Source organism: Anopheles funestus, chromosome 2RL (assembly GCF_943734845.2).
Source record: "Anopheles funestus chromosome 2RL, idAnoFuneDA-416_04, whole genome shotgun sequence".
In the NCBI taxonomy this organism is placed as follows: Eukaryota; Metazoa; Arthropoda; class Insecta; order Diptera; family Culicidae; genus Anopheles; species Anopheles funestus.
In genome coordinates this window covers 59,331,721-59,355,274 of record NC_064598.1, presented here as the reverse complement: position 1 = coordinate 59,355,274, position 23,554 = coordinate 59,331,721, and the positions used below count along the sequence as shown (strand labels likewise).

Below are 23,554 nucleotides of genomic sequence, written 5' to 3'. Positions count from 1 at the left end.
ATTGTTTACCGCTTTTTAACGCTCATCAGTACTATTTGTGTCATTATTGAGAATGAGACCGCTACCTTACCAAAAAATTGAGAGCTCCAACTATAAACCTTGATCGTTAACGATGGCACTGGCAGAACAAGAAAATATGGCAACCCTGCCACAAAGCAGGCAGTGAACTGTCATCGGGATCGCGAGAAGCGGTTAATTTAAAAGTAGGTACACACATGATGCGATCTAGTAGAAGCATGACGGTTACAGCTTACTATATTTACATCACAATACACATGATTTACATGATGTACTATGGGAACCATAAGTGCCAAACAAGACATAATCGCAAATATCAACATTATTCAGACGAGAATTGGTGTAGAGCACGGATGATTGGTAGCAATTTCCTATTGTGCTTTACTAAAAGCTTTACTAATAGGGTTCTTGGGGATCCTAAGAACAAACAAATACTTTATCCATCTTTCAGGTACTACAGCGTCGGAGGTCGTTCATCCTGTTATTAGCTATTAGTAAACCTCGTTTTATATATGGGGAAATGATTTTCAGTGGATTCAGTATCGGTTGTTATGTGCAAAACGCTGTTGGCTCTATCGCTACACCAACTAAATAACTACACTAGGTAACAAATAACTAAGATAACACAAAATAAATGAAAAAAAAACATGAAATTGGGCACAATGTCAATCTAATATAACTATACCATTATGTAAATAATGTTGAATCGGACAGGTAAAAAAAACAAATATCGCGATCGAAATCTCACATTGACTGAAATGATCCTATTTTATTGTGATGATAAAACTAGTACATTTAATTGGAATTACAGCAATTGCGCATCGGAACACACTATCGCATCAACGGTAAATGCTGATATGTGTATTTGCAAACATCCAATCACAATTTGTTGGTAATGATAGTTTCCTCTGAATCATGGTGCGTGGTATGGTGAGAATATTATTCTACTTGCTTTTATTGCTTTTGCTATCCATGCTAATACGCCTACTCCTGATCCTTCCCATAGGGCGGGTGTAATGTGACGAATTTTTCATTTCTCTTGATCCATTGACTGATTCACTAAAACTCACTACTAAGATTGCTTTCACTATGATTAGTATTTGGGTATTCCGTACATTTTTGTATGTGTCATACTCACAGAGTGAATGATGGGTTACATTGCTTTTGCTTCAACAGGAATGCTGTGTACTGTGTACGATCTACTTGTGATGGCTAATACTGCACTGCTAAAGCTAAGTTGCTACGTTAAAATCCTTCTCAACACTTCCACTGGCTACATATGTAGATGATTTCTTTTCATTTAAGTGGGTGGGTGTTATATCAGAGGTTATTGGTTGCTTCTCACGTGGCTAGGAATTGTTAGTATAAGAATTGTGTATGGTATATTGCAGGTTGTGGCATTTGCCTTGCAGACCATTGTTTGCTTTACTGTCCAACGGAAGCAATATCACATTTAATGACTCCATGATTTTGAAGTACGGTAATGTATAGCTGCTCAATCTGTGCTTGAGCATCGGTCGGTTCGTCGTCTCCTGACGATCCGTGGAATGTAGACTTAGGAATGATGAAGGCAGATCGTTTAGCGAAGGACTGAGCACGATCTGTACCGAGCAGTGGTCGCTCAGGTGTAAATCCGATTTGATAGTGGTACAGTATGGCATGCACCCGCGTTGGGTCGGTCGGTTCGGTAAGCGCCAATTCCAGGGCAGTTTCGTGCAGCTTACCATCAAACTGTACATCCGCAAGCTTAACCGTAGGGGAAAGATTTCGGTAGGAAAATGGACCCAGGTCCAGATGATTTTCTGTTTCCAGCGAAGCGAGATACTTATCGATCTGGAATTGCTCCAGTTCTTGATTTTCTACACGGCTGCATTTCACGATCCAATCCGACTCGATAATGCTACCGTGCAACTCTAGCGACGATGGTACAACCGTACCGATGGGTTTTAGCTTGGCCAGTAATGATTGATAAAGGCAAAAATGTTCACTGTTGATTTGTCCAAAAACATCTACCGGTTGCAGAATGATCAAATCAAGCGTATAGTCATTCAGTAGAAATATCTCCTGGAGTGAGTTGACTAGCATAATGCTACCCATTGGAATGTCGTTTTGATTCGCAACAAACTCAATCAAATCTTCCGCCTGATCGAGACAGAACAGCATTCGTGCTTTGCCCTCTTTCAACAGCTTTAATCCTGCGTAGGGAAAGAGCGATAGATCGAGTACCTTTTCCATATCGTCGAGCGCTTCGGTAGCCTCCGTTAGACTGTTGTAGTACTCATTGTCGTTGAGAAACTCCAGCACGTGTTCGTGTACACTGATTTGATTTTCCACCGAGTTCAGATTGTGCGCTATTGAGAGCGCACCATCTTTGCAGGACATCGTTAGCTTCAATCGTTGATCCTTTGCAACCGGAAGGCGCTGGTTTAATCGAAAGATGGCCTGATTCCAGCACGTGCTGGTAGTCGGATCCGTACTGATGGCTTGGTGCTCATCGAGCTGCAGATCGAACCATACGACAAAACCATCCAACAGGAGACCATCGTCTAAACAGGTTAGCTCTACCTCGCCCTCCTCGGTACCATTCTGATAGCGCACCAAACTGTCAAGATCGTTAAAATCCACCACCATCGAGATTACGGTATCGGTCACAAACTCAAAGTCATCGTTCGCCTGAATCCGCCCAATATCCTCCGCATCGTAACACTTTGTTCCTTCCTTCGAAAGCAAACAATTGCTGGGCAATGAGAAATCCTCTATAAATGTTTCGTTGATCAAAATATTGCTTGCTGTTAAGGCGCGCGATTGATAACCGGATGCGTACAGCGTTACCTTGGCCGGAATAATTTTCCCTTCCGGTAGCAGCAGATGCCGTTTAGCGTGAATTAACGTTTCGAGAATTCCTTCGCCAAACGCACCGGAATCGAGCGTTTCGGTCACTATCAGGGAGAACCGTTCACCGATCTTTAGATCTTGCGAATAGCTCTGAAACAGACAGATCCGATCGCTAAGCCCATTAGCACCGAACACATCTCGTGCAATCTGCACCATAATTTCCGACCCATCGCAAGCGGCTGCCTTACGGATCCCCTCACATCGCAGCGCATACATCGACAGTAATCCAGTGCCGGTACCGATATCCAGCACCTCGTTGTAACCTTCGGCAATCTGGCTTTCGATCGCGGCTCGAAACGCTGCATTGCGTACAACGTCGTTCAGCATACGAAAGTGCCATCGTTCTACAAGTTCGCACTTGGTGTTTTGCAGATTTTGGTAAGCTTTCAGGTAACGGGAGTCCTGCAACAGCACACGTTCGAAGCAGATGGAAGCCTCCAACGAGCGTCCATATCTGAAAGGTAAGATACAGTGATAAAATAAAGCAAAACTACAAATGTACGATAATGTAGCTCATCTTATCCTGATTTCTTTCACTTTTCTTCTTTTCTCAGTTGCATTTGTTTTGCGTTTCGTTTTCATCACAGTTCATCTCATGTGTTGTTCATCAATGTGCAATTGTTTTATTTCCTTTTCAATCTCTGGCTTCGTACGCTAACGTTAAGATCCCTGTGTATTACCGTAAATAGTTTGCTTATTTTATTATTGATTAATGCTAGTAACTTATACACATTTTTACAATGCCAACGAGCGTTTAAGCTTTATTAAAAAAGTTTCTTAAAAAACATCCAATAATATTGCTAACGGTGCATACTTTCTCTTCCAGAGTAACTGCACGCACAGGCATACAGTTCGCAGGATAGCATAAAACAATGGTTCACATTATAATCAGCTTATTTCTTACATAATCACAATATTAAAAACCTTAGAAAATGTAACGTATTCCAAATTGTTCCCTTCAACAGATTCTTTCCATGAAGTAATGGCAGCTTTTACTGCCGGTTCGTCTAATAATACGGCTGGTATGCTGAATGAGATAAATGGTTCAAATGGTTCAACTACGTGGGATTTAAGCCCTGCTTGAAATATGGTCAAAGGTATCTGTGATAAACAGTTCTCCTGTGTGGTTGCCGTCTCATACCAATAAATTATAGGATAGCCAATAAACAAACCGTATGCACTTGTGAGACAAACATCGTCACCAAGTGGCCACTGCACGATTTGCGTTAATGGTTGGGGACTATGCTGACAACTGCTGTGAGTGATAGCTGCTAGCCGAGTTTGCAACAAATCGACCAAATCGTTGTGTAAAGTAATCACACGCACGTCCGCTGTACGCGGTGTGGAGTGTCCTGCAGACACATCGACAAAGATGGGCCGCGATTGTTGACCCAATACGTACCATCGAGTCACATCGCATACACCAAAATCGGCCCCCGATTCATGCCCAATCTGAACAATTGCTAGCGAGTTTTGTAACAGATTGACCTTCTTTAACGAATCAAGCAAATGCCTCACTTCATCCATCGACAAGCAGCCAACGTCCCACAAGAAGCCTCGCTTATATCCTTTATCGATCGTGTACAGTTGGACGGCAATTTCTTTGATCTTGCGTTTTACCCTTATTTTAGCCCTCAGGCAACGAGACAGGTAGCGATAAATGTCCTTCATTAGACAGTTAGCCGTGAGTAGCACGGACGGCAGCACGCTCTTGACCTCACTCGATGCGTATAGCGCGCGTTTACTGCCACCTGCAGGAGGCGCACAATGGCTAGGGGATGTTTTTGCGCCTACCTTTGCAACCGCACACCCGTCTCGTTCAGCAGTTCCGGATGCTCGGGGAAGTATTCCAATCCTTGCTCGATGATTTCAAACACTTGTTCGATTTTGCCCTCCTGCTCCAGCTGCTCCGCGTACTTGGTCACGACGAACAGAAACAATTCCCGCAGCGGATCCTCCTCTTCGGCCGCCGGTGATGGGGGCGACCGCTGGTCGAGAACTTTCGTGGCACTGGCAAAAGCCTTCTTGAACTTGCCCTGTGCAATGAAATCGTACACAACTTTCAATTCACCGATTTCTTCATCACTGCTCATCTTTTTTTTATTACGAAGCGCGGACGTCCTAGGCTGCTGTGGTATTTCAGGAATTGTGTCGTTCTCTGATCCACGCTTTGCAGCGAATATTACTGCGTTTTTTCTACTTTGACTTCTGACGACGACGCAGTGATTTATGTAGCTGTGCCCTGCCACTAATTACGCGGTCTGCAAATGCTGTTGCTACTGGTCCAGAGCCACAAGCCTACTTTTTCCCATCACTTCCGCTCGAGAGAGAGAATATTTTGTAAACAGAAAGTTGTGCGCCGGCGCGAACAACTGTCAAAAATCCATTTCCTCAAGGTCAGCCTTGTTGTTTTCATAACACAACAATCAAATGAAAAAATTAAACCGTCATCCCGTCGAGAGTGATAAGAGTATTGCTACGAATTCGATAAAAAAAATCCCCCACTTCCCTCTCAATCACATATGTTTGTTAACAACTTTGCAAAATAAGCTGACTTATTGCGAAAGTGACTGTAGAACGGTGTGAAATGTGATGTATTTCTTTGAAATCGTTGCGTAGAACACACGCATACAGGATTCAGTGATTACGCGGCCAAATTACTGAAGCGAAACGGTGGATTGATAGCAGTGTGTACACGATGCGGTTCACTACGGTTGCTTTTGCTTTGATCGTGTTTATCGTAGTATTTTCGATATTTGTTGCGAACCTTGCCAATTTGATCGGCATCGACAAGCAGCTAAGTAACCGGCTTGATGCCGCATCGAACGATGGGCAGCAGCGGCAACCTAAACAGCTGAAGCTGGACGATCAGCACAACCATTTGATGTGGTTTTTGCAGGTACGTATACGTACACGTAGGCGTTAGCTCTTTAATCCGAAATAATATCAAACTTATCGCTTTTGTGCGTTCTTTTAGGTGTCCGATATACATATCAGTATGTATCTGGATCCGTCGCGTGTGCCTCAGCTGATTGAGTTCTGCAACCGTACCGTGGACATTATTGCACCATCGGTAGTGTTGGCATCCGGTGATCTTACCGATGCAAAAACGTCCAACTTTCTCGGTTCCCAGCAGCACGAACAGGAATGGCGCTGGTATCACGAAGTGTTGCGCGATACAAACGTGTTGAATAAAACGGTTTGGCTGGACATCCGGGGCAATCATGATAATTTTAATGTGCCCGCTCTGCAGGCGCACCAGGATCTGTTTACGAACTATTCGGCCCAGGGCAAACATCATACCCGATCGTACATGCATCACCTGATGGCAGGAGGTGAACGGTACACATTTATAGCGGTTGATGCTTGTTTGGATCCCGGCCCTAAGCGCCCATTCAACTTCGTCGGAATGCTCTCACGCAATGAAACGCAGCATCTAATAAATCTTGCCGAGCGTTCGCGTGAACTCGAAACAAATTACACCGTCTGGTTCGGACACTATCCTACTTCGTGCATTCTTACACCGGGATTAGGTACGGGTGGAATACGCAACCTAATCGGTCGGTACCGGGAGGCTTACGCGTATCTTTCCGGACATTTCCATACGCTCGGAGGAGCTGTACCGCGTATGTACACACTGCAGGAGGAAGGCTTTCTCGAGCTGGAGCTAGGCGATTGGATGCGCAACCGACGGTACCGTTTGGCAGCGTTCGATCACGGTCTCTTCTCGTTTGTCGACATCCATCATAACCAGTGGCCGGTGGTGCTGGTGACAAATCCAAAGGATGCTTTGTTTAACATTCCAGGCAAGGAAGATCTTCGCACGATAATGGAGTCTACCCACATACGCATGCTTATCTTTTCGCCAGCCAAGGTTGTAGAATGCCAGGCAAAAATAGATGGTGGTAGCTGGCAAGATTGTAAACGCGCTAGCCACCAACTGTTCGTAGTGCCCTGGGAACCGAGCCACTACAAGCGAGGACTTCACAAGCTGTTGATTTACGTGCTGGACGCGGATGGGAGAAGTCGTGTAGTGGAGCAACAGTTTACCCTAGACGGGTCACGGTTACAATTCGATTTCCTCGCCAAACTGGTGCTGATGTACGACACGAACAAGGTTTTCCAGACGTTCTTCAGTGTGGCGTTGATCATCTATTTGGTACCGTTGTGTGTTTTTCGAATATGGCACACGCTCGTAAGAAGTATGTTTGAAATATCGTAACAACTATTCTACAGCTATTGATAGCCATTTTTTACTCCCTTTCTGTAGAAGGTACTTTATCAAGGCCACGTCTCCGTGCAATGTGCTGCGGCGGATGGATTCGAAAGATGTGGATTCTATCGACCGTGGACCGCCTAATGTTTCCCATTGTGGGGTACTGTCTGTACCTAACCTGCGGACCATGGTCCATCGGAGAAGTTATCGATGGTCACGTGGGAGTGGTTTTTGTATGGGGTATTTTTGTGAATAATGCCTTTCTTCCCGGTACACTTACCTATCTGTACGGGTTCTTTCAATTGATGCTCTGCCAGCTACCGTTGACTATCATATTTGCCAACAACGTTGTACGACGGTGAGAACGAGCTATTATCAAAGCCTTGCCAATAGCATCTTACAAATTTTTCATTCATTCGTTTTACAGCTTTTATCGTCGATCGGGAGAAAAGAACTACGGCTGGATGATGGCGTGCTGGAAAAATTCTGCATTTATTCTTATCATGACCGTGGAGGTACTGTTGGCGGCCATATTTTGGAATTCGTACGGTTTGCTGGCATTCATCATTACACCACTTCGGGCATGGTCAATAGTGTTGAATTTGATTCTGTGGTACCAATCACGCTACATTCCGGAAAAATGTCTACGGTCCGCAACAGCTGTTTGGTCGTCTTCTGAGCCGAAACATTCTTCCTTAGCTCATTAAACTGTCGGTACACGGACTTTATCCGCTACGGTATCAACAATAATTCCAAACCCGATGGTATTATTGTTTGTTGGTGTTTCCAGCTACGTTAAATTTCGCCTCGACTGCACGCTGCCTTCTCTAGTCTGAAGCTGTATTCAGCTGGAACCACGTTTTGTGCTACATGTCGTTTGGTCGAATTTAAATGCGCCAAATCGTGTGTGACCGACCGAAACTGCTTAACAATAGTTGAGGTCGCAATTTTCACCCCATCGCACTCTAGTCATTGTCATTGAAAAACAATCAATTTAGAGCACAGGGACATAGTTTGATTGACGCGTTCAACCATCATGTAACTACTATAAATCCATACTTAAATCGCAATACTGACAAGACAAGAATATAATTATTGCAACAACCACCGTCACATTACCAAAAAACAAAAAGAACAGAGATACTATAGATTGAAATCAACAATATATTGCAATTTTTATAAGCAATATTCTGATTGCTATGGAATGTGTAGAAAATGTTAGCAAGATGTATGGAAATTGTAGCGAAATATGTTTGATATGTACTGCTAGAGTACCATGATGTATCAGTAGCTAAAGTATTAATTTGTGACTGGTGTTTTTCGTGTATGATGTACTAACATTTTTGTAAATAGTGGCTTTTTTGTTATAAATATACTGTACAATGTTGTAAGAGATTAATAAAATGTGTCAATTACTTACTTTACAAACACTTGCAATCCGCTTTAGCAATAGTTTATGTCCGCTGCAGGAGTCCTTAAGACACATACGGCGTCGACAACGTACCGCTTGAAAATTGATAAGAGATATACTTCAACTTTGAACAGAGTACATGTCTGAGAAACGTATCTGACGCGGATATAGTTCTAAGGGTAAAACTCAGCCTTTCTACCTTTCGCAGGTGCTCTCGGGAAACGGATCCTTTTAAGAATATATGCATTTGATTCGCGTGGATTCACTTCGTCCGCACATGGCATGAGCCGTTCGATAGCTCGCGATTCTCCGACGTGAGGACATTGTAGCGAATAATCCTCAGACATCTCTTAAGTAGTCCAGTTCGCTACAGTGTCATCTACGAAGTGGGTAACGTCTGCACCTACAAACTAGCAGCAGAAGTGGCTTCAACACAATTAGACGCAATGCAGAAAGAGGGAAAGAAAGAGGTCTCAACAATAACGGCATCAGTAACAGCAACATCAAGGACAGAAGTTACGATAACATCAGCGGTAGCAACAACGCCTGTTTCCGTTCCGTAAGGTGTAGGTCAACTAACGTCCAAAAGAGACAACCTTCTCAGAGCAGAAAGTCCTATATAAACGTCCTATAGTAGTCCTAGCTTTAACTGTCGCTTAAGGTGTTTTGAGCGGATAACTTACCTTAGGCAGTGATATGGTGGTTATCTCAAGATTGCTCAAGATTGCTGAATTTTACACGTCTTCAAGTGCGATCCTGCGTTCAATTTATAGACAGTGTCCGCTGTTGGCGCTACCATAATTTCAATGTTAGCCTCGTTAATCTATAGTCACACTATCCTCTACCTCTTTGACCGTCGGATGATTATGTCCATGGCCGCAGGAGTTGGATTGAATGATACAATATTGTCCTTAGCAGTTCCTGATATCCCACTATAGTACGAGGTTGAAGAATACAAATCAAGTATGGTTGGGCAGTTTCAATCCGTTGTACGTATTTCATATCCGATCTTGATTTCTCTTCGCTAATTTCTCCAAAATCGGTTCCATGGTGAACATCTGGACAGTGGTTGATTTTCAGTTTTGAAAAGTGTTTAAATCGATTTGATTATTGTGGAAATGTTTAAATCGATATATGCTACCTATGTGTATCCTTTAACCATGGGCGAGAGTTGCGAATGGTTAATACAAAATACAAAACCCTTACTAATGCACACGCCAAATATCCAAGGAAGCAACAGTTTTCTGCTTAAACACACATCTTTAAAACTAAGTCTCTTGCATCTTCGAGCTTACATGTAATTTTATTGCCCGTCTGCCTAAGCAGCTGTCTCCGTTCCAATTTATGATGATTATACGCATGGCATCATGACGTAACAGGCCTGCCCATCATCCATCCCTAGATCATAGTACTACCACCACCTGTGTTTTGCTTCGCACTATGCCTTCAGTACCGCGCCGTATGCGAAGCTTACGTGCATTTATGATGCATTTATCAGCCTCTGCGCTCCAACATTATCCAACAGCATCCAGCTGACTAATTCTAATAATGTGCTGATTGATGGTGCTGTTTCTCTCCACTACGAGATGTACAGTGCCCTGCAGTGTATGGACATGAACTGCAGCGGGCAAACTGCATTCTACTGCTAGTGTCCAGTTGATAGTGAATGGTGGATTAGGTTTGTCATACGTAGAGACGCTTTTTACTGCAAAGAATCGAGATGATCGTTAAGTTTAGAACAATAGTGCTGTTAATTGGATTAGCCGTTGTTGTAGCGACTGGTAAGCTGCATCTGAAGATTTATTTGCTTGCTGCTGTTGTTGAGTGATTCGTTCATACGTTCAAATCGTCACTCTTATGTAAACCTTTCTTTGGCAGAGCATCCAAAACCGTTCGTATGTGTGGATCAAATGGAAATTAATAGTACTGAAGGAGCTTTAAAAAATGCGCTTTTTTGTGGTACCAGTTACAATCCACGCTACCGACCAGTAAAGTATCAGCAAGATCGTCTCGCCATGTACATCGGTGCCGAAGTGATCAATGTTGAAAAAGTATGTAAAATTGCGTAGTGCACGTTTTTGTCTTATGTTATCGTAATTTTTTTTTTGTTATCGTATTCGTATTCGAAATTAGGTTCGCAACGATGACTCGAAGCTGGAGATAACCCTAGAGCTGTTGATGGTATGTTCAAATTCTTAATTAACCACTTGAGGGCATGATGTTGTAGAAAGTATTTTCCAGCAATGGTACGACGCGTTCCTGCACTGGAACAAACGAAGCAGTGGCAATATAGAAACTATTAACGTCTCCGAACAGGATCTTTGGACTCCAACGTTTGCGGCTAAATCGTTTCATAAGTATGACACGCTTGGACGCGTACTCATGTCCAATACTAAGTAAAATTGTTTCTATCTGTTAACGTTGATTGGTATCGTTTCAGGTCGCCTCGTATCCAAAGCACTAAACAGTGCTCTCGTGTCAAGTCCCATCTCAGCTACGATGGCGAAGTTATCTATACCGTACTGTGCACCTTCACCATTGACTGTTACACTGAGCCAAGATACTGGGCGTTCGATACGAAGATTTGCACGTTGCGTATTTATTCCGTGGAGTACGATACCAATCAATTATCGCTGTTCCACTTCCAACGCCGTCTGTCTTACCCGAGTTATCCGCTTCTGCCGTACAAAATTACCTCCTTCCAGATGGCCACTGTCAATAGCACGATGAGCCCGGAGTTTCGCATGGATATTGTCATCGAGCGATTGATCGGTTCACATCTCGTAGTGTTTCTCGTGCTGATCGTCAGTAAGTGTATCGTGTAGATCATTGCCCGTATCAATAAGTGTTACCAATTAGAAGTATGATTTTTTTTTCCTTCACAGTACTCTGCTTGTTGAATTTGTTCAGTCTATGGTTCAACATAAACTCTAGCGCACGCACGATCGCAGTCGTTCTGGGTACGGTTATGCAAAGCCTCTTCCTTATCATTCTCTACTGGTACGGAACGGTAAAAATGAAGCCAGTCATCTCTCTGGCACATCTATTGCTCGGGTCGTTTACCTTCGGAGCCATTGCATGCGGTTGGACATATTTCGTTAGGGGTCAGATTGGCACCAGGAAGCGATTTAATCATTGTCCACAAACAGTAGCGCAGACGATTGGGTTTTTGCGAAAAAATCGACCACTTGCATCGTTTCTCTCTATCGGGTATCTAAACGGAGGCAGCCAGGTGGAAAAATTGTCAAACGATTGGGATGACACACAAGCGGACCAGAACACACAAACGTCGGACGCTTGTGAGCGACAGCAGGATGATGATATGACTTCTAGCGGGAATGAGGAATGTGAGATTAAGTGGCAGGAAGTAGTGCAGCCACTTGATCGTATCCTTTTTTGTGCCATGCTCACTGCCTACCTATTGATGTTCATCGTTTACATTTCCTAGCGGAGTGTTCGCAAAGATATTATCATAGCTGTAACAGAACGATCATAATTAGCGTTCAAAAGCGAAAATGGTACCAATAAATATTACTACAAGTAAAAATGTAGCATCAATAGAAAGAATGTAATGCATGTCGAAAATGACTTCTTGTTTGATTTGCATGATGTGGAAATTAGACGAAAGATCTCGTAAACTTTTAAACCCATTATACTAATGATAACATTATAGATATGCCTGGTAGGGCTACAGATTTAAACAAAAAAGCAAAAATAACGAACGCAAGGGCAATAAAACACATGTTAAACGTTTTACCACGTTTACCAGTTTAATGGTTGCTATTTGTCCAACAGAAACAAAACATTACTCAAACCTGTGCGAAGAATAGACACAAAATGGACATTTGTGGAGTACTATCATTCTTGCTAGTTTCCACAGTTGCTCGTTTACTTTTCTTCTTTCGTTCTACTCTCTTCTACTCGTTTTTATCATCTTTTTGTTTTAGTATTTGGGAACCTACGCCTGATTGTTTTCTTGTGTCGTAGTAAATTAAGAACGAACTATGGTTAGTATGTATAAATTTCACTACGCTAGGAGGGAATACGATTGTTGTTTCTGGTAATTACTTACAATCACTACACCTACTAAACTGCTAATTAAATGAACGCTATCACTATGCTGTTATAGTACTGGTAGTAACCTTACGCCTATGGATACGAAAGGAGGGATTTTTGCACACTACATATCAAATTTTTCGATGGTTCAGTACTCGTGAAACACAACTCTTGGATCAAATCAAATTAGGATGCACAAACAATTTCCGTAGGTTTACTTATACCGTGCTATTAATTCATGTACTGTAACTTTTCCAATATTTCAATCGCTGATATTTCCGGTGTTACAATATGCTGCGTTGTTTGTGTGTTTTTTTTCGTTCCATTAATGCATCTACATTGAAAGTTGAAATTTAATCAAATGCTAATCTTTGCTACAGTACAAGTCTTACTGTTGTGGACTACCATTTTCGAATTGGGAGTTACTTTTGTATCTTCCATTTTGACGACTCTTTCATTCTACACTGATTTTGTAACAAAATTAGAAGATACTTAGAAGAAACATCACTATCACATAAAAGTACTAGCTGTGTATATTCCTTAAATTGTATAATCGATTTAACCGTAATAACCAAACATAATAGCAACCAGCTTTTAATTAGCAAAGAAATCAACGATCAATTCAGCATTTCACGAAATCAAAACAATAAACGATGCTTGATATTTGCTGAGTAGTTTGTTTTGTGCAAAAGACAACTCATAAACGTGATACATATAATTTCCAAATTCATTGTATAACTATAATATAAAAAGGGAAAACACACACATATATATATACAATATACGAGATATCCAAATGTGTTTTGTTTTCATTTGCTTTCAATGTCTGGAATATTTCTAACAATTGTCTCCCTACATGGTGTGATTTCGATTTGATAGCAAATGTACTACGTAAGTACAAAAACTGTCTTTCGCGTCATACCACTTTCGTATAGTTAATTATTACACTCTTTCGTTTCGCCTGCTTAACATCTTCATTTCAAAAAAGGGACGGTGATTAATTATTATTAATTTCGTAGTTCATACGTTGTTACTTCGTATCGCATTCCGTACTAATCTTCTTGTGCTAATTTCAACGCTGTCCATTTAAGTGGCTAAGAAATATCGGTTCGATTTTTTCCTGCTTAGTTGCTATTGCACAATAATCTTAACATGAACCTTTTTTCGATTTTGTTTTTTTTCCAGTAACTTTAGTCGAGTTGACCCATTATTCTGTTTCAATATTTAGAATTTCCAAATATTTTTGTTAAACATTATTTTGAGAACGATAAGCTGCTGTTTCCTGTTTCATTTCTTCTTGGAAATATTTGTTGCTTTCCTTTACTTTCCACTATTTTACAATAAATATATGGCTCGGTAGACTTTTACAGTGTATGTTTAATCATATCTTTGTCTTACATCCAATTGGAGATTTCACCATATTGTAATGCGATGTTCTTTCTGCCCGCACAATTCATGCCGTTGTGTGTTTTTTGTTGTTTGTCATTGTTTAATCCAAGAACAGATTCAACAACATAACAAACAGCTACACTAAATTTCCATGCAGTTTTGCTGTTATAATATCTTTATTATTCACATAACCTGTTTCTTCTCAAAAATATTGGCAAATGGATTGATTAGAGGATATAACGTTCTAATAATTAATTTTGGACGATTAGAAGTTTTTTTTCTATGAGGACACGCACACCCGTTGAATTACATCGACGAGTGCGTCTAGTGGTTACTAATTCGTTTTTGTTTTTTTGTTTTCATTACTTTTGACACTGTTCGATACGGTTCTCCTAATTTTGTTTCTAATTTACCTTGCTCTATTCATGTCTGAGAATATGTTGCATATCGTAACTGACAAAAATCACAATTTCGAAAACCTAACCTGTACTATGTTGGACAGATAGTTACTAGATGCTGTATCAATGAAGAACGGATACAATGCAAATAATTTCCGTGTTTCTAGTGTGAGGGATGCCTAATATTTAACAAACTACCGGTTACAATGCTTTAGACACCCGACTTTAAACGACTGTTTTTCTAACAATCCAAGGAAGACCTAATTGAATATAAAAGGAAGTGCGATGCTAGCCACCGATTGGGACCATGTTCCTACTTCTAGGATTTTCTACTAACAACCCTATCACTAAACTTTGCAATTCAGTGTTCACGAAAAGCGGCCGTCCTCTAAACGAGCCGAACCATTGCTATCGTATAAAATGCAACAAGCAGTGGTGTCGAGTAATCTTGAAGGATTGAAATCAATATACACACCATGCAGTGCAACTTGCACGTGTGACAAATTTACTTTACCACTCATGCTTCTCACTTTTGTTGCGAACCTTTATAGCAGCATCGGTGAGTAAATACGAGATAAAATACTACGATGCGTGTCGATTCAACATCAGGAACCAGTGGAAGTCATAAAAATGTTGGTCCAGATTTCGTCGTGTGCTTTATATGCCACCATTACAACCGATGAACAAAAGGTCCCTTTCGTTAAATTGTGTCACATGAGTGCATCGTTAAAGATAAGAACTTCCCGTTAATTGGATAATCGCGCCGTCGTCTCGTCGCAGTAAAGTATTCGATTACAATTTTGTTACAGCATCGGTATGGTATTTGCTGGTGAATCAATAAATAACGTCTATCTATAATTCTTGAAATAAATTTACGGCCACACATGTGCTGCTATAGTCATCCAATATTATCCATACCACAACCACTGACACCGTTCAACACAAGGTTGCCGAACCGTGTGATTAGCATTGTCTAATAATCAATAGTTAATATAATCGAAAAGAAACGTGTACCTTCATCAATTTGCGCCTCTCAATCAGTCATCTCCTTTTTTCTCACAAAACAACGCTACCATATGTTTCCCTTGTCGTTAGTTACAATAATCTTTTCAAACGCTATTGCAGCTGCCACACTCGGTGCGAATAAATATATCTTAAAGCGCGCTCGTTTGTGTCCTTCGGACAATTACACAGGTTTACTGGACGCACTGTGCTGCCTTTCTCCGAAACACACGATCCTTACGCTGATCAGTACGTTTTACAACGAGTTTGTATATTGCAACTATTTTTCAATTCTCGTTCGTTTCTTTAATGGATGGAAATATGCTTTTCTTTGTTAAACAGCTACTCGTGGTCATTTGCGTTCGCTTCAGGAACGCAACTATGCGATTTCATTCATTCATTCATTGGTGGGACGGACCACCTGGTCATAGCTCTGTGTGTTTTCTGAACGTTTATGTTTACGAAAAAGAGCGTAAAACAAGACACAACCAAATCAAAACCCTGGAGATCGATGAAAGATTCACATATGCCGATGATAATTTTTGGTTGCAATTCATCACTCCACTTTACCGTTACCTAAAACTACAACACTCTTACCCGGTATGTTTCACTTTACAGCTTAAGCAGTGTGTAAAGGAACGCCAGAATTTTACGTTGTACGCTCACCTTATGTTAGAAGAAAGCTTGGTTCGGATTGTTACTATTGCTGTTGCTGTTCGGATTCTGAAGGCTGTTGCGGGCCGGTTGGCCGCGCGAGAATGCCGACTTTCCGCCTCCTCCTCCACCACCACCACCTCCACCACGCTGGGAAGCTGCTGGACGACGCACGTGGCGCATTTCACTAGAAACATACCATCAAATAATACATTTAGCATTGTGTTATTCGTATTTGAAAAAATCATAAAGCAATTACCGATCCATCTCAAGTTCCTCTAGCTTTTGCGTCAATCCTAGCTTCTGCTGCACAGCTAACCGAAGAAGCTGGTTCAGTGTTTTCTTCTCCTCTTCAGCTGCTGCGAGCTGATGTGTTAATTCGTCAACCTGAGTGACATACTCCTCGCAGCGAGCCGCAAACATAGCGCGAAGACCTGTTTTTAAAGCGAGTAAACAGAATAAGTTGCAATTGCATAAGACGCACTTTTCGATGGTGAACACCCGTGGTCCCACCACGTGGGGAATTGATCGTAACTTACTGGAAAACGTTGCTGCATCTTCCTTCAGAATGCGTAGTTCGTTTCGCAGCTTTGACATAGTATCGCTGACGACTAGCTTCTCGTTTTCGTACTTGGATTTCAGATTCGTCAGCGCCACTTCGGCCGTGTTCTTGTTTGACTTGAGAACAGTCCGCAGCGTTGCGATCTGTTCCCGTTTCGTCGAAAGCAAGCTGCGCAGCTTGATGATTTGTTCGTGCAGATCGGCAATCTCTTCCTTCGCCTCCTTTACATCGCCCGACGACGTAACTGAGGAATCCGTTACCACCTTATCTTTGTTCAACTCGATCGTGTGTTCGACGGCAGTTTTAAGGTATCGAATCTGGTCACTCACGGTGTCAACGTATTTACGAATTTCAACTGCATCGCTCAATGCTTGCAGGTCTTCGAAAACATGCGGCTTCGAGGTAAGTATGTCCGATTTCAGCTGCGACTGAATCGCCGTCAATGAATCATTCTCAAAGCTAAATACAAATAAAAATATAAGCAAAGAAATGGTTGGATTAAGATTTGGGCTATCTAAAACATTATCCCTATATACTGTTACCTTAAGTCGTCATTTTTGTGGTCCAGCAGTACACGATTGGGAGTTTCCCCGTTAACCGTGCATACTAGGTGATATAGTTGCGCTAAATCGTCGCTCAACGCAACCAAGTTGGTTCGCGTCGTGTTCAAACTTTGGCCGGCTGTTTGCGATAGCGTCGTGAGCACCTGGATGTCACTGTGCAAGTCCAATGATTTTTGTTCAACAGACAAAAGCTAAAGAAAATCCGGAACAAAAGTAAGACGGATTGATGACCAGAAGGAAGAAGCAAATGCAATTCATTAATGTTACCTTGTTCTTTAGATTCGTTATTTCATTGCGCAGTACAGTCATTGCGTCGGAACAGTTCAATCCTTTCTGTAGCTCTGCCAAATCAGCCTTTAATGTATCAATTTCCTTCGAGCTCAATGTAAACCAACTCGAGTACTGCATGATGGCTTCGTTCAATTTGTCATTCGCATCTTTGTCCTTTGCGGCAGACACTACACGAGAAATGATAAAATGAAGCATTATGAAATTAATACGCATATAAAATGTATCTGTATGGGAACAAACAAAACATACTCCGTGCAATTATTGCTACTTATCAGTAGTAATTCTCGGATTTGGAGGAAAAGAATATGAACACTCACCCGTTATATTTTCTTCGATTTGAATCTGCTTTTTAAGCGTGTGCAGTGCATCCACGTGTGCAGCGAGCAACATCAACTTTGCCATAAAGTTTTGCAAATCGTTCTGGCTTTTGTCTAGATTTTGTTGAGCATCACGCAGATTTGCGGTCAGGCAGAGCTTCTCAGTTTCCATCGTTTCCAGCTGTTTCTCGAGTTTTTTAAGCTCGTTCAGATGGATCTCGGAGAACAGGTCACCTTTTGTGGCGTCGGGCGATTTCAGATCTGCTGTTTCTGCTTCGAGAGTAGCTTCCAAACGCTTTAGGGTGGAATCTCTGCGTTGTACGAAATTTAAGAAAAGAAAATTCATTCATTAGGACTCTCCGATTGCTTTACAATTTTACAAAGTGACCTACCTCAATGCCGGTATTTCCTCTTCGCAGTCACTGCTATTCAGGGCATTTTCTTCCATACTACGTATACTATATGCCAGATTACTTATGTTGTACATCGATTCACGGTTGATATGTGCATCAAGCTCTTTCTTCAAAGCGTATTTATTCTCCCTTTCAACCTTGCAACACACACACACAAAACAAAGGCACACCGTATGAATTTACTGTTGGGAATTTTAAAACTTTCACGCGACACACTCCACATTACTTACTTGCAGTGCAGTCAAGGCATCTTCCATCTGTTTTTCAGCTATTTTTTTAAGACTAGCCAATTCTTCCACCTGCGAATTTAACAGCTGAATTTCCTCCGTGAGCCGTCGAATTTCGTGCTTTGCGCCTTCAAATTCCACCTGTCGGAAGTAGAACCGTACAAAAAAAATCATATATCCTTGTACTCATTAAACAGAACCCATTCCCGCATTCTTCACGAACCTGAGAGCTGCGCAAACTGGACACCTGCTTTTGGAGGGAAATGTTTTCTTCTTCGAGTTCCGAATAGTCGGCCAGCATACGGGCTTCGCGATATTTCATATCCTTCAGCTCAGCCTTAAGCCGCGCTCGTTCCGCCTCGGTACCGGATTTATCGCGGCCTATTTCAGCGTTCTCCTGTAGCATGCGGTCCCGTTCGCTCGTTACACGGTCTAGCTCGTGGCGTAGCTGTTTGGTTTCATTTTCCAGCTCCACGATCTGCATGTTGAGGGATGTTTCCATCGCCGCCGATTCGTTGAGCAATGCATCTTCTTGTTCGATGCCTGTCTTCGTGGTGACTTGTTGGGTTTTTTGAAATTTTTGTAAAGCCTACAAATAAACCATTGAAATTCGGATTACATTATGTTGATGTTTTTGTTTCTTTTTGTAATCATTTAAATGTGTTTAGGATAATTATACCTTAGAATGCCTAGATTATTTATTTACCATTTATTTTAGTAAAGTTTTAAACAGAAAATAATAATCTGACGAAATCGTGTTCATTGGCATAAAAGTAACTATTGACACGTCTAACGATAGCAAAATACACTCGAAAAAGGTTAACATTTGTTATTTTTTATTCGCTAAGCAACCCCACCTACTTGGATCAATATCCGGAACCATTACTATTACGTTAAATGATGTAAACAAATTTTCTTTATTGAGGTGCGCACAGTCATCGTATCCGTTTTAAATTATTTCGCTGTGCCGAGCTTATTATTGACCTTCAAAATAGATTCGCCGGCCGCGTGGCAGACCTGCCGTTTTGTATGTAATGAACCATTCAAAACGAGCCGGTATTGATAAATTATCCCAACGGTGCAAATGTGAAGTTTTATCAGTGAAGCTATCGGCATGCAACGACGTAAGAGAAAATTGAAGGAAAATTGCACGAGAATACAACAGCGAAAGGAAAGAAGATTAAAGAAAAAAAACTATTCAACCATAACGCGTTGCACATGTTACACGCGTTATTTCGTTTCGCTTTGATTTACTGTGAATTTCCACCGACCATTGGGAACATTGGGTGCTAGCTAGGCAGGTGAATACACACTTTCTTGTAGGGTAAAAATTGTGGATGGGTGTTGAGAGCCATCAAATGCCTGAACCACGCTTGCCGACGACAGTCAATGCTTGTTGAAGCACGAAGATGACCCACGGACGATTGGAAAACGGAACTGAGGGAATGAAAACAATTATTTGCACAACTCCATTCGCCCACAGTTATGAAATTGATCAATAGCTAAAGAGCAGAATTGTACCATGGGCACTACTTATCTCCTAATTGGAAAGCAATTCAAGAATCCAAGCACGCGAATTTCCTCGAATGGTCTCGTTAGTCTGGGAACGAGACCAAAATACCGACACATATGCCACAGTCGTGTGCATTCTGCTGCATGTGGGGTGCACGCGGACATACTGCATGTGTGGATGTTCAAAATATTGTTCAACCGTTTCCGTTTGAACCTTGCTAAAAGGTGCGTACCATGTACAGAGCAGCGTCAAATCGTAGGTTTGCGATTTCGATTGCATTTCAAATGAAATTGTAGTGATCATCGGAAGTTACAATAACAGAAAGCAATTCCCCTGCCGCTATTTTCAGCCGCCAACGCTACCACCCTCTCTGATCGAGCTCCATAGGCGAGAAAACACGAATGAAAATTTCACCCATTTCGCTTGTGCCATGGGGATGTGAAACGAAATAAAACGAAATGAGACCAAAATGTGCGGTGAATCATTAGATTGTTATAATTGTATGGCGAGGATGGCGTGGCAGTAGGCTTTTTTTTCTTTCACCATAGTATCGCAACCTGGTGCACCTGGTGTTACTTTGACCGAACAACACCACTCTTCCGATAGATGCGTTTTCCCTTTGCTTTGATGGACTTACCTATTATTTATTGAGCTATCGTGGAGCACAAATGCCGTATGTACAAATGCTAAACTTACCTCTTGTGTAATGTCGAGTTCGAGTTTTGTGTTCTCGTACAGCGATTCCAGCTCCTCACATTTCACTTGCAGGTTTTGTTTTTCCTCCAGCAGCCCCAAACCATACTTGGCAGATTGAATATTCTCGCTGCTCACCTGGTCCAGCTCCCGCGTCAGGCGTTCGATTTCGGACCGCAGGGTTTCTAGTTCTGATGATGATGTCATTTTCGGTTATATGTGTGTTCCTTTTTTTGGCTTCCTGATAGAACACTCTTCTCCGCAAAAGGATCGGAGCGTAGAGCAATCAGCGGAGAGGCACGGCGGTCGGGGTTCGGTTCGGTGGTAATTCTATCAGAAAATGGGCCTTCGTGCACCAGTCCCAGAGGCACTGCGTCCAAGAAGTTACGCAAAGGAATGTTGCCCTCTCGGTGTGGCGGAATGCTGGCTTTATGCGTCCTCACGATAAAACAAACCCGTACTAGTCATTACACTATTTGTGGGTTAGAAGCACTGTTTTTTCTTCTCCCCTATCATCGGCTGGGAGGTGTGTTACACTTGTGCCACCTCAAACGATTAGGTGACATTGGCCGTTTCTCTTTTCTATTTTCACTCCGAACATCGAAAGCGTTGATCTCCAGCGTAAATCGCAAACTGTATCACTGTGCCGCGCGGAAGCAATAATGATGGGGCACATGAAACAAAGCACGAGTGTTGTATTGTGCTTCCAAAAAAATATCAAAACAGGAAAACCTTCTGATTTTTCTCTCGACTACACTTGCCTTTTAGAAATTCCTGGCCACCGCGGCAGAGTGCGAGACGGAACGCAACTTTTCCCAGACAACAAATTGGTACAGTCTGAAATAAGCTGGCATAAGTTGTCTTATTTTTCTTCATATTGCTTTTTCTACTGATGTCATTTATGCGTCAATTTGAGACATTTATATGATGGAATTAGCGCCATCTTTGGCAAAATAGCCGATCTAGAAGATTAATGAAAGTTAAAAATTAAAAATACGTTGAGTTTGGATCGTTGAACGTGCAAATGTTCTTAGCAAAGGTACGAAATCAAAAAATGAATGAAAATAGTCCTAGCGAACTAACGGTGTCATCGAAATAAGTGGTGGAAATTAGCATAGGTCAATTAATTGATCCAATTGGAACAAGTGAACCACCTAGCATTTTTAAAGAAAAAATTAAACGTCGAAGAATGTCATATATAAAAGAAAATTTATTAAACGAATGTCATATATAAAAGAAATAGGTACATTTAACATTATTGTTGAATAAGGTACATTTAACATTATTGTTGAATAAGTCATAATAATTGTCATATGATATTCGAAACTAGACTTATTTTACCTCGTAGTCGGATAGTAAGTCCGTGCTACGGGAAGATAGTCAGATGGGATTTGATACCCGAACCTGTTGTGTACACGTGCAACCGGTTAAATAGCACCTGCATAATCGGCGTTGTCTTGTTTTGCAAGGAATATTAAAAAGTGTCGTGTATGATGGCCTTAAACAGTTCAAATGTTTATTTCAAGGAATCATATGAAGTCTTTTTTTCTTTTTACCTGTTTGTGCTGTATATGCCATACAACAATTAACCATATTAGTCTTGCATGATTTAAAACGTATTTTTTGCATGGTTCATTACAATATCTATAGCTATAGCTTATAATATTTGCTAGGTATTACAAATATTTAAAAACGATTCGCTTTTATGACATGCACCAGTACGAAAATTCTCTAAAGAAACTTGGAAAATATGAATCTTGGTCGCGTCAGTTGTCAAACTATCCGTTTTCTTTTCATGTGGCCAGGGCTTACGAATCAAATTCGCTCCGAGCTCGGAATAGAATAAACAAATTAAAAAATGTGTTGTTCTTGCTGTATGTCTGTATTTATTATTTATTTCTTCTGATTTGCATTATCTACATTATTATCGCATCCCAACAAATTACGTTCCCAACTGCTTTCCGTTGTCTGTGCAATAGATTACAGATTTATGAACGCTATAGTAATAATATTTATTAAATAATTACAATTTAGTACCACTAATGGCAATGTTTTTATCGGCACGTAAACTTGAAATCAGTCGAAGACGTCTTCTTCTTCATTATCTTGATCGCTTGATGTAACAGCCAGCTCCATATTATAGCTAGAGTAGATATTATCAAGCGCCTCTTTCACTGTTGTTAGTTTGGTTATTTCGAATGCAAGGAGATCAAGCTGCTGCTTTAGTTTGGCCATTTGTTCACCAAACACGGGCTGTTGGGTTGTGGAGTTACATGGATTGCCATCGACATTCTCTGCGTGTTGGTTGATGTAAGCGCAATCCTTAAAACAAGTGTATGCCAGCTCAAGAATCTTCGTTAAGTTTACCATATCCTTTTCGGACCATGGTTCGGTTTGTTGAAGTTGTTGCGCTTTCAGATTATGTATTTTTAGCTGTTCCATCACACAATTAATGTTGCAGTAAATTGTTTCCCAATGCGACGATCCCTGTTGCTGCTGCTCTTCAGCGGGTTGCTCTACACGAGATAGATTGTGGTATGATAATCAAGTGCTGTAGAGTGCTAAACGGTAGTCTTACCTTTATACAATGTGCTCATCTTCTTTTTTAGTTCCTTCATTTTGGCAATTTGGATAGAATGCTTACTTTCAGCCATATTGAAATAAAATTTCTGCAGCACTAGAAACAGCAAACTAAAAACATTCGTGCAAAACTCGTTGAACTTGAAAAATGACAGTTCCGAAATATTCAGTTTGACCCAAGTATCAAATTTTCGCTGGGTTGGTTTATATTTTAATTTTATGTTGTTGCATAAATATCGTAACAACCAATATTTTTGAAGTGAATTACTGTACGTTACAAGAATTTCGAATTATTTTGTTACTGCAATAAAGTAAAACATAAATAATGAATTAAATGGATTTTCATACGCACAAGT

At 41.2% G+C, this 23,554-nt stretch overlaps 5 protein-coding genes across 5 annotated transcripts; 2 read left to right on the top strand and 3 right to left on the bottom strand.

Annotated features, from left to right (window-relative positions):
* Positions 1–289: 289 nt before the first annotated feature.
* On the bottom strand, positions 290–5,331 carry LOC125761581 (protein arginine N-methyltransferase 9-like). The gene is made up of 2 exons (XM_049422817.1): positions 4,708–5,331; positions 290–3,367 (listed from the first exon to the last, which is right to left on the bottom strand). Exons 1-2 carry the CDS (start codon positions 5,004–5,006, stop codon positions 1,444–1,446), a joined length of 2,223 nt encoding a protein of 740 aa, XP_049278774.1. The 5' UTR covers positions 5,007–5,331; the 3' UTR covers positions 290–1,443.
* A 279-nt stretch (positions 5,332–5,610) lies between these two features.
* LOC125761583 (transmembrane protein 62-like) lies at positions 5,611–8,533 on the top strand. The gene is made up of 4 exons (XM_049422823.1): positions 5,611–5,812; positions 5,891–7,115; positions 7,184–7,487; positions 7,557–8,533. The coding sequence occupies exons 1-4, from the start codon at positions 5,612–5,614 to the stop codon at positions 7,834–7,836; spliced, it is 2,010 nt and encodes a 669-aa protein (XP_049278780.1). The 5' UTR covers position 5,611; the 3' UTR covers positions 7,837–8,533.
* Positions 8,534–10,048: 1,515 nt separating this feature from the next.
* Positions 10,049–12,107, top strand: LOC125761584 (proton-gated ion channel subunit pbo-6-like). Its single transcript, XM_049422824.1, has 6 exons — positions 10,049–10,321; positions 10,419–10,591; positions 10,674–10,721; positions 10,782–10,897; positions 10,981–11,348; positions 11,426–12,107. Exons 1-6 carry the CDS (start codon positions 10,261–10,263, stop codon positions 11,986–11,988), a joined length of 1,329 nt encoding a protein of 442 aa, XP_049278781.1. The 5' UTR covers positions 10,049–10,260; the 3' UTR covers positions 11,989–12,107.
* Positions 12,108–12,284: 177 nt separating this feature from the next.
* LOC125761580 (protein bicaudal D) lies at positions 12,285–21,469 on the bottom strand. Its single transcript, XM_049422815.1, has 10 exons — positions 20,622–21,469; positions 18,636–19,001; positions 18,416–18,553; positions 18,165–18,322; positions 17,773–18,083; positions 17,432–17,622; positions 17,144–17,355; positions 16,579–17,060; positions 16,299–16,473; positions 12,285–16,226 (listed from the first exon to the last, which is right to left on the bottom strand). Exons 1-10 carry the CDS (start codon positions 20,823–20,825, stop codon positions 16,058–16,060), a joined length of 2,406 nt encoding a protein of 801 aa, XP_049278772.1. The 5' UTR covers positions 20,826–21,469; the 3' UTR covers positions 12,285–16,057.
* A 985-nt stretch (positions 21,470–22,454) lies between these two features.
* On the bottom strand, positions 22,455–23,370 carry LOC125761593 (uncharacterized). Its single transcript, XM_049422845.1, has 2 exons — positions 23,197–23,370; positions 22,455–23,134 (listed from the first exon to the last, which is right to left on the bottom strand). The coding sequence occupies exons 1-2, from the start codon at positions 23,270–23,272 to the stop codon at positions 22,695–22,697; spliced, it is 516 nt and encodes a 171-aa protein (XP_049278802.1). The 5' UTR covers positions 23,273–23,370; the 3' UTR covers positions 22,455–22,694.
* Between the last annotated feature and the right edge of the window lie 184 nt (positions 23,371–23,554).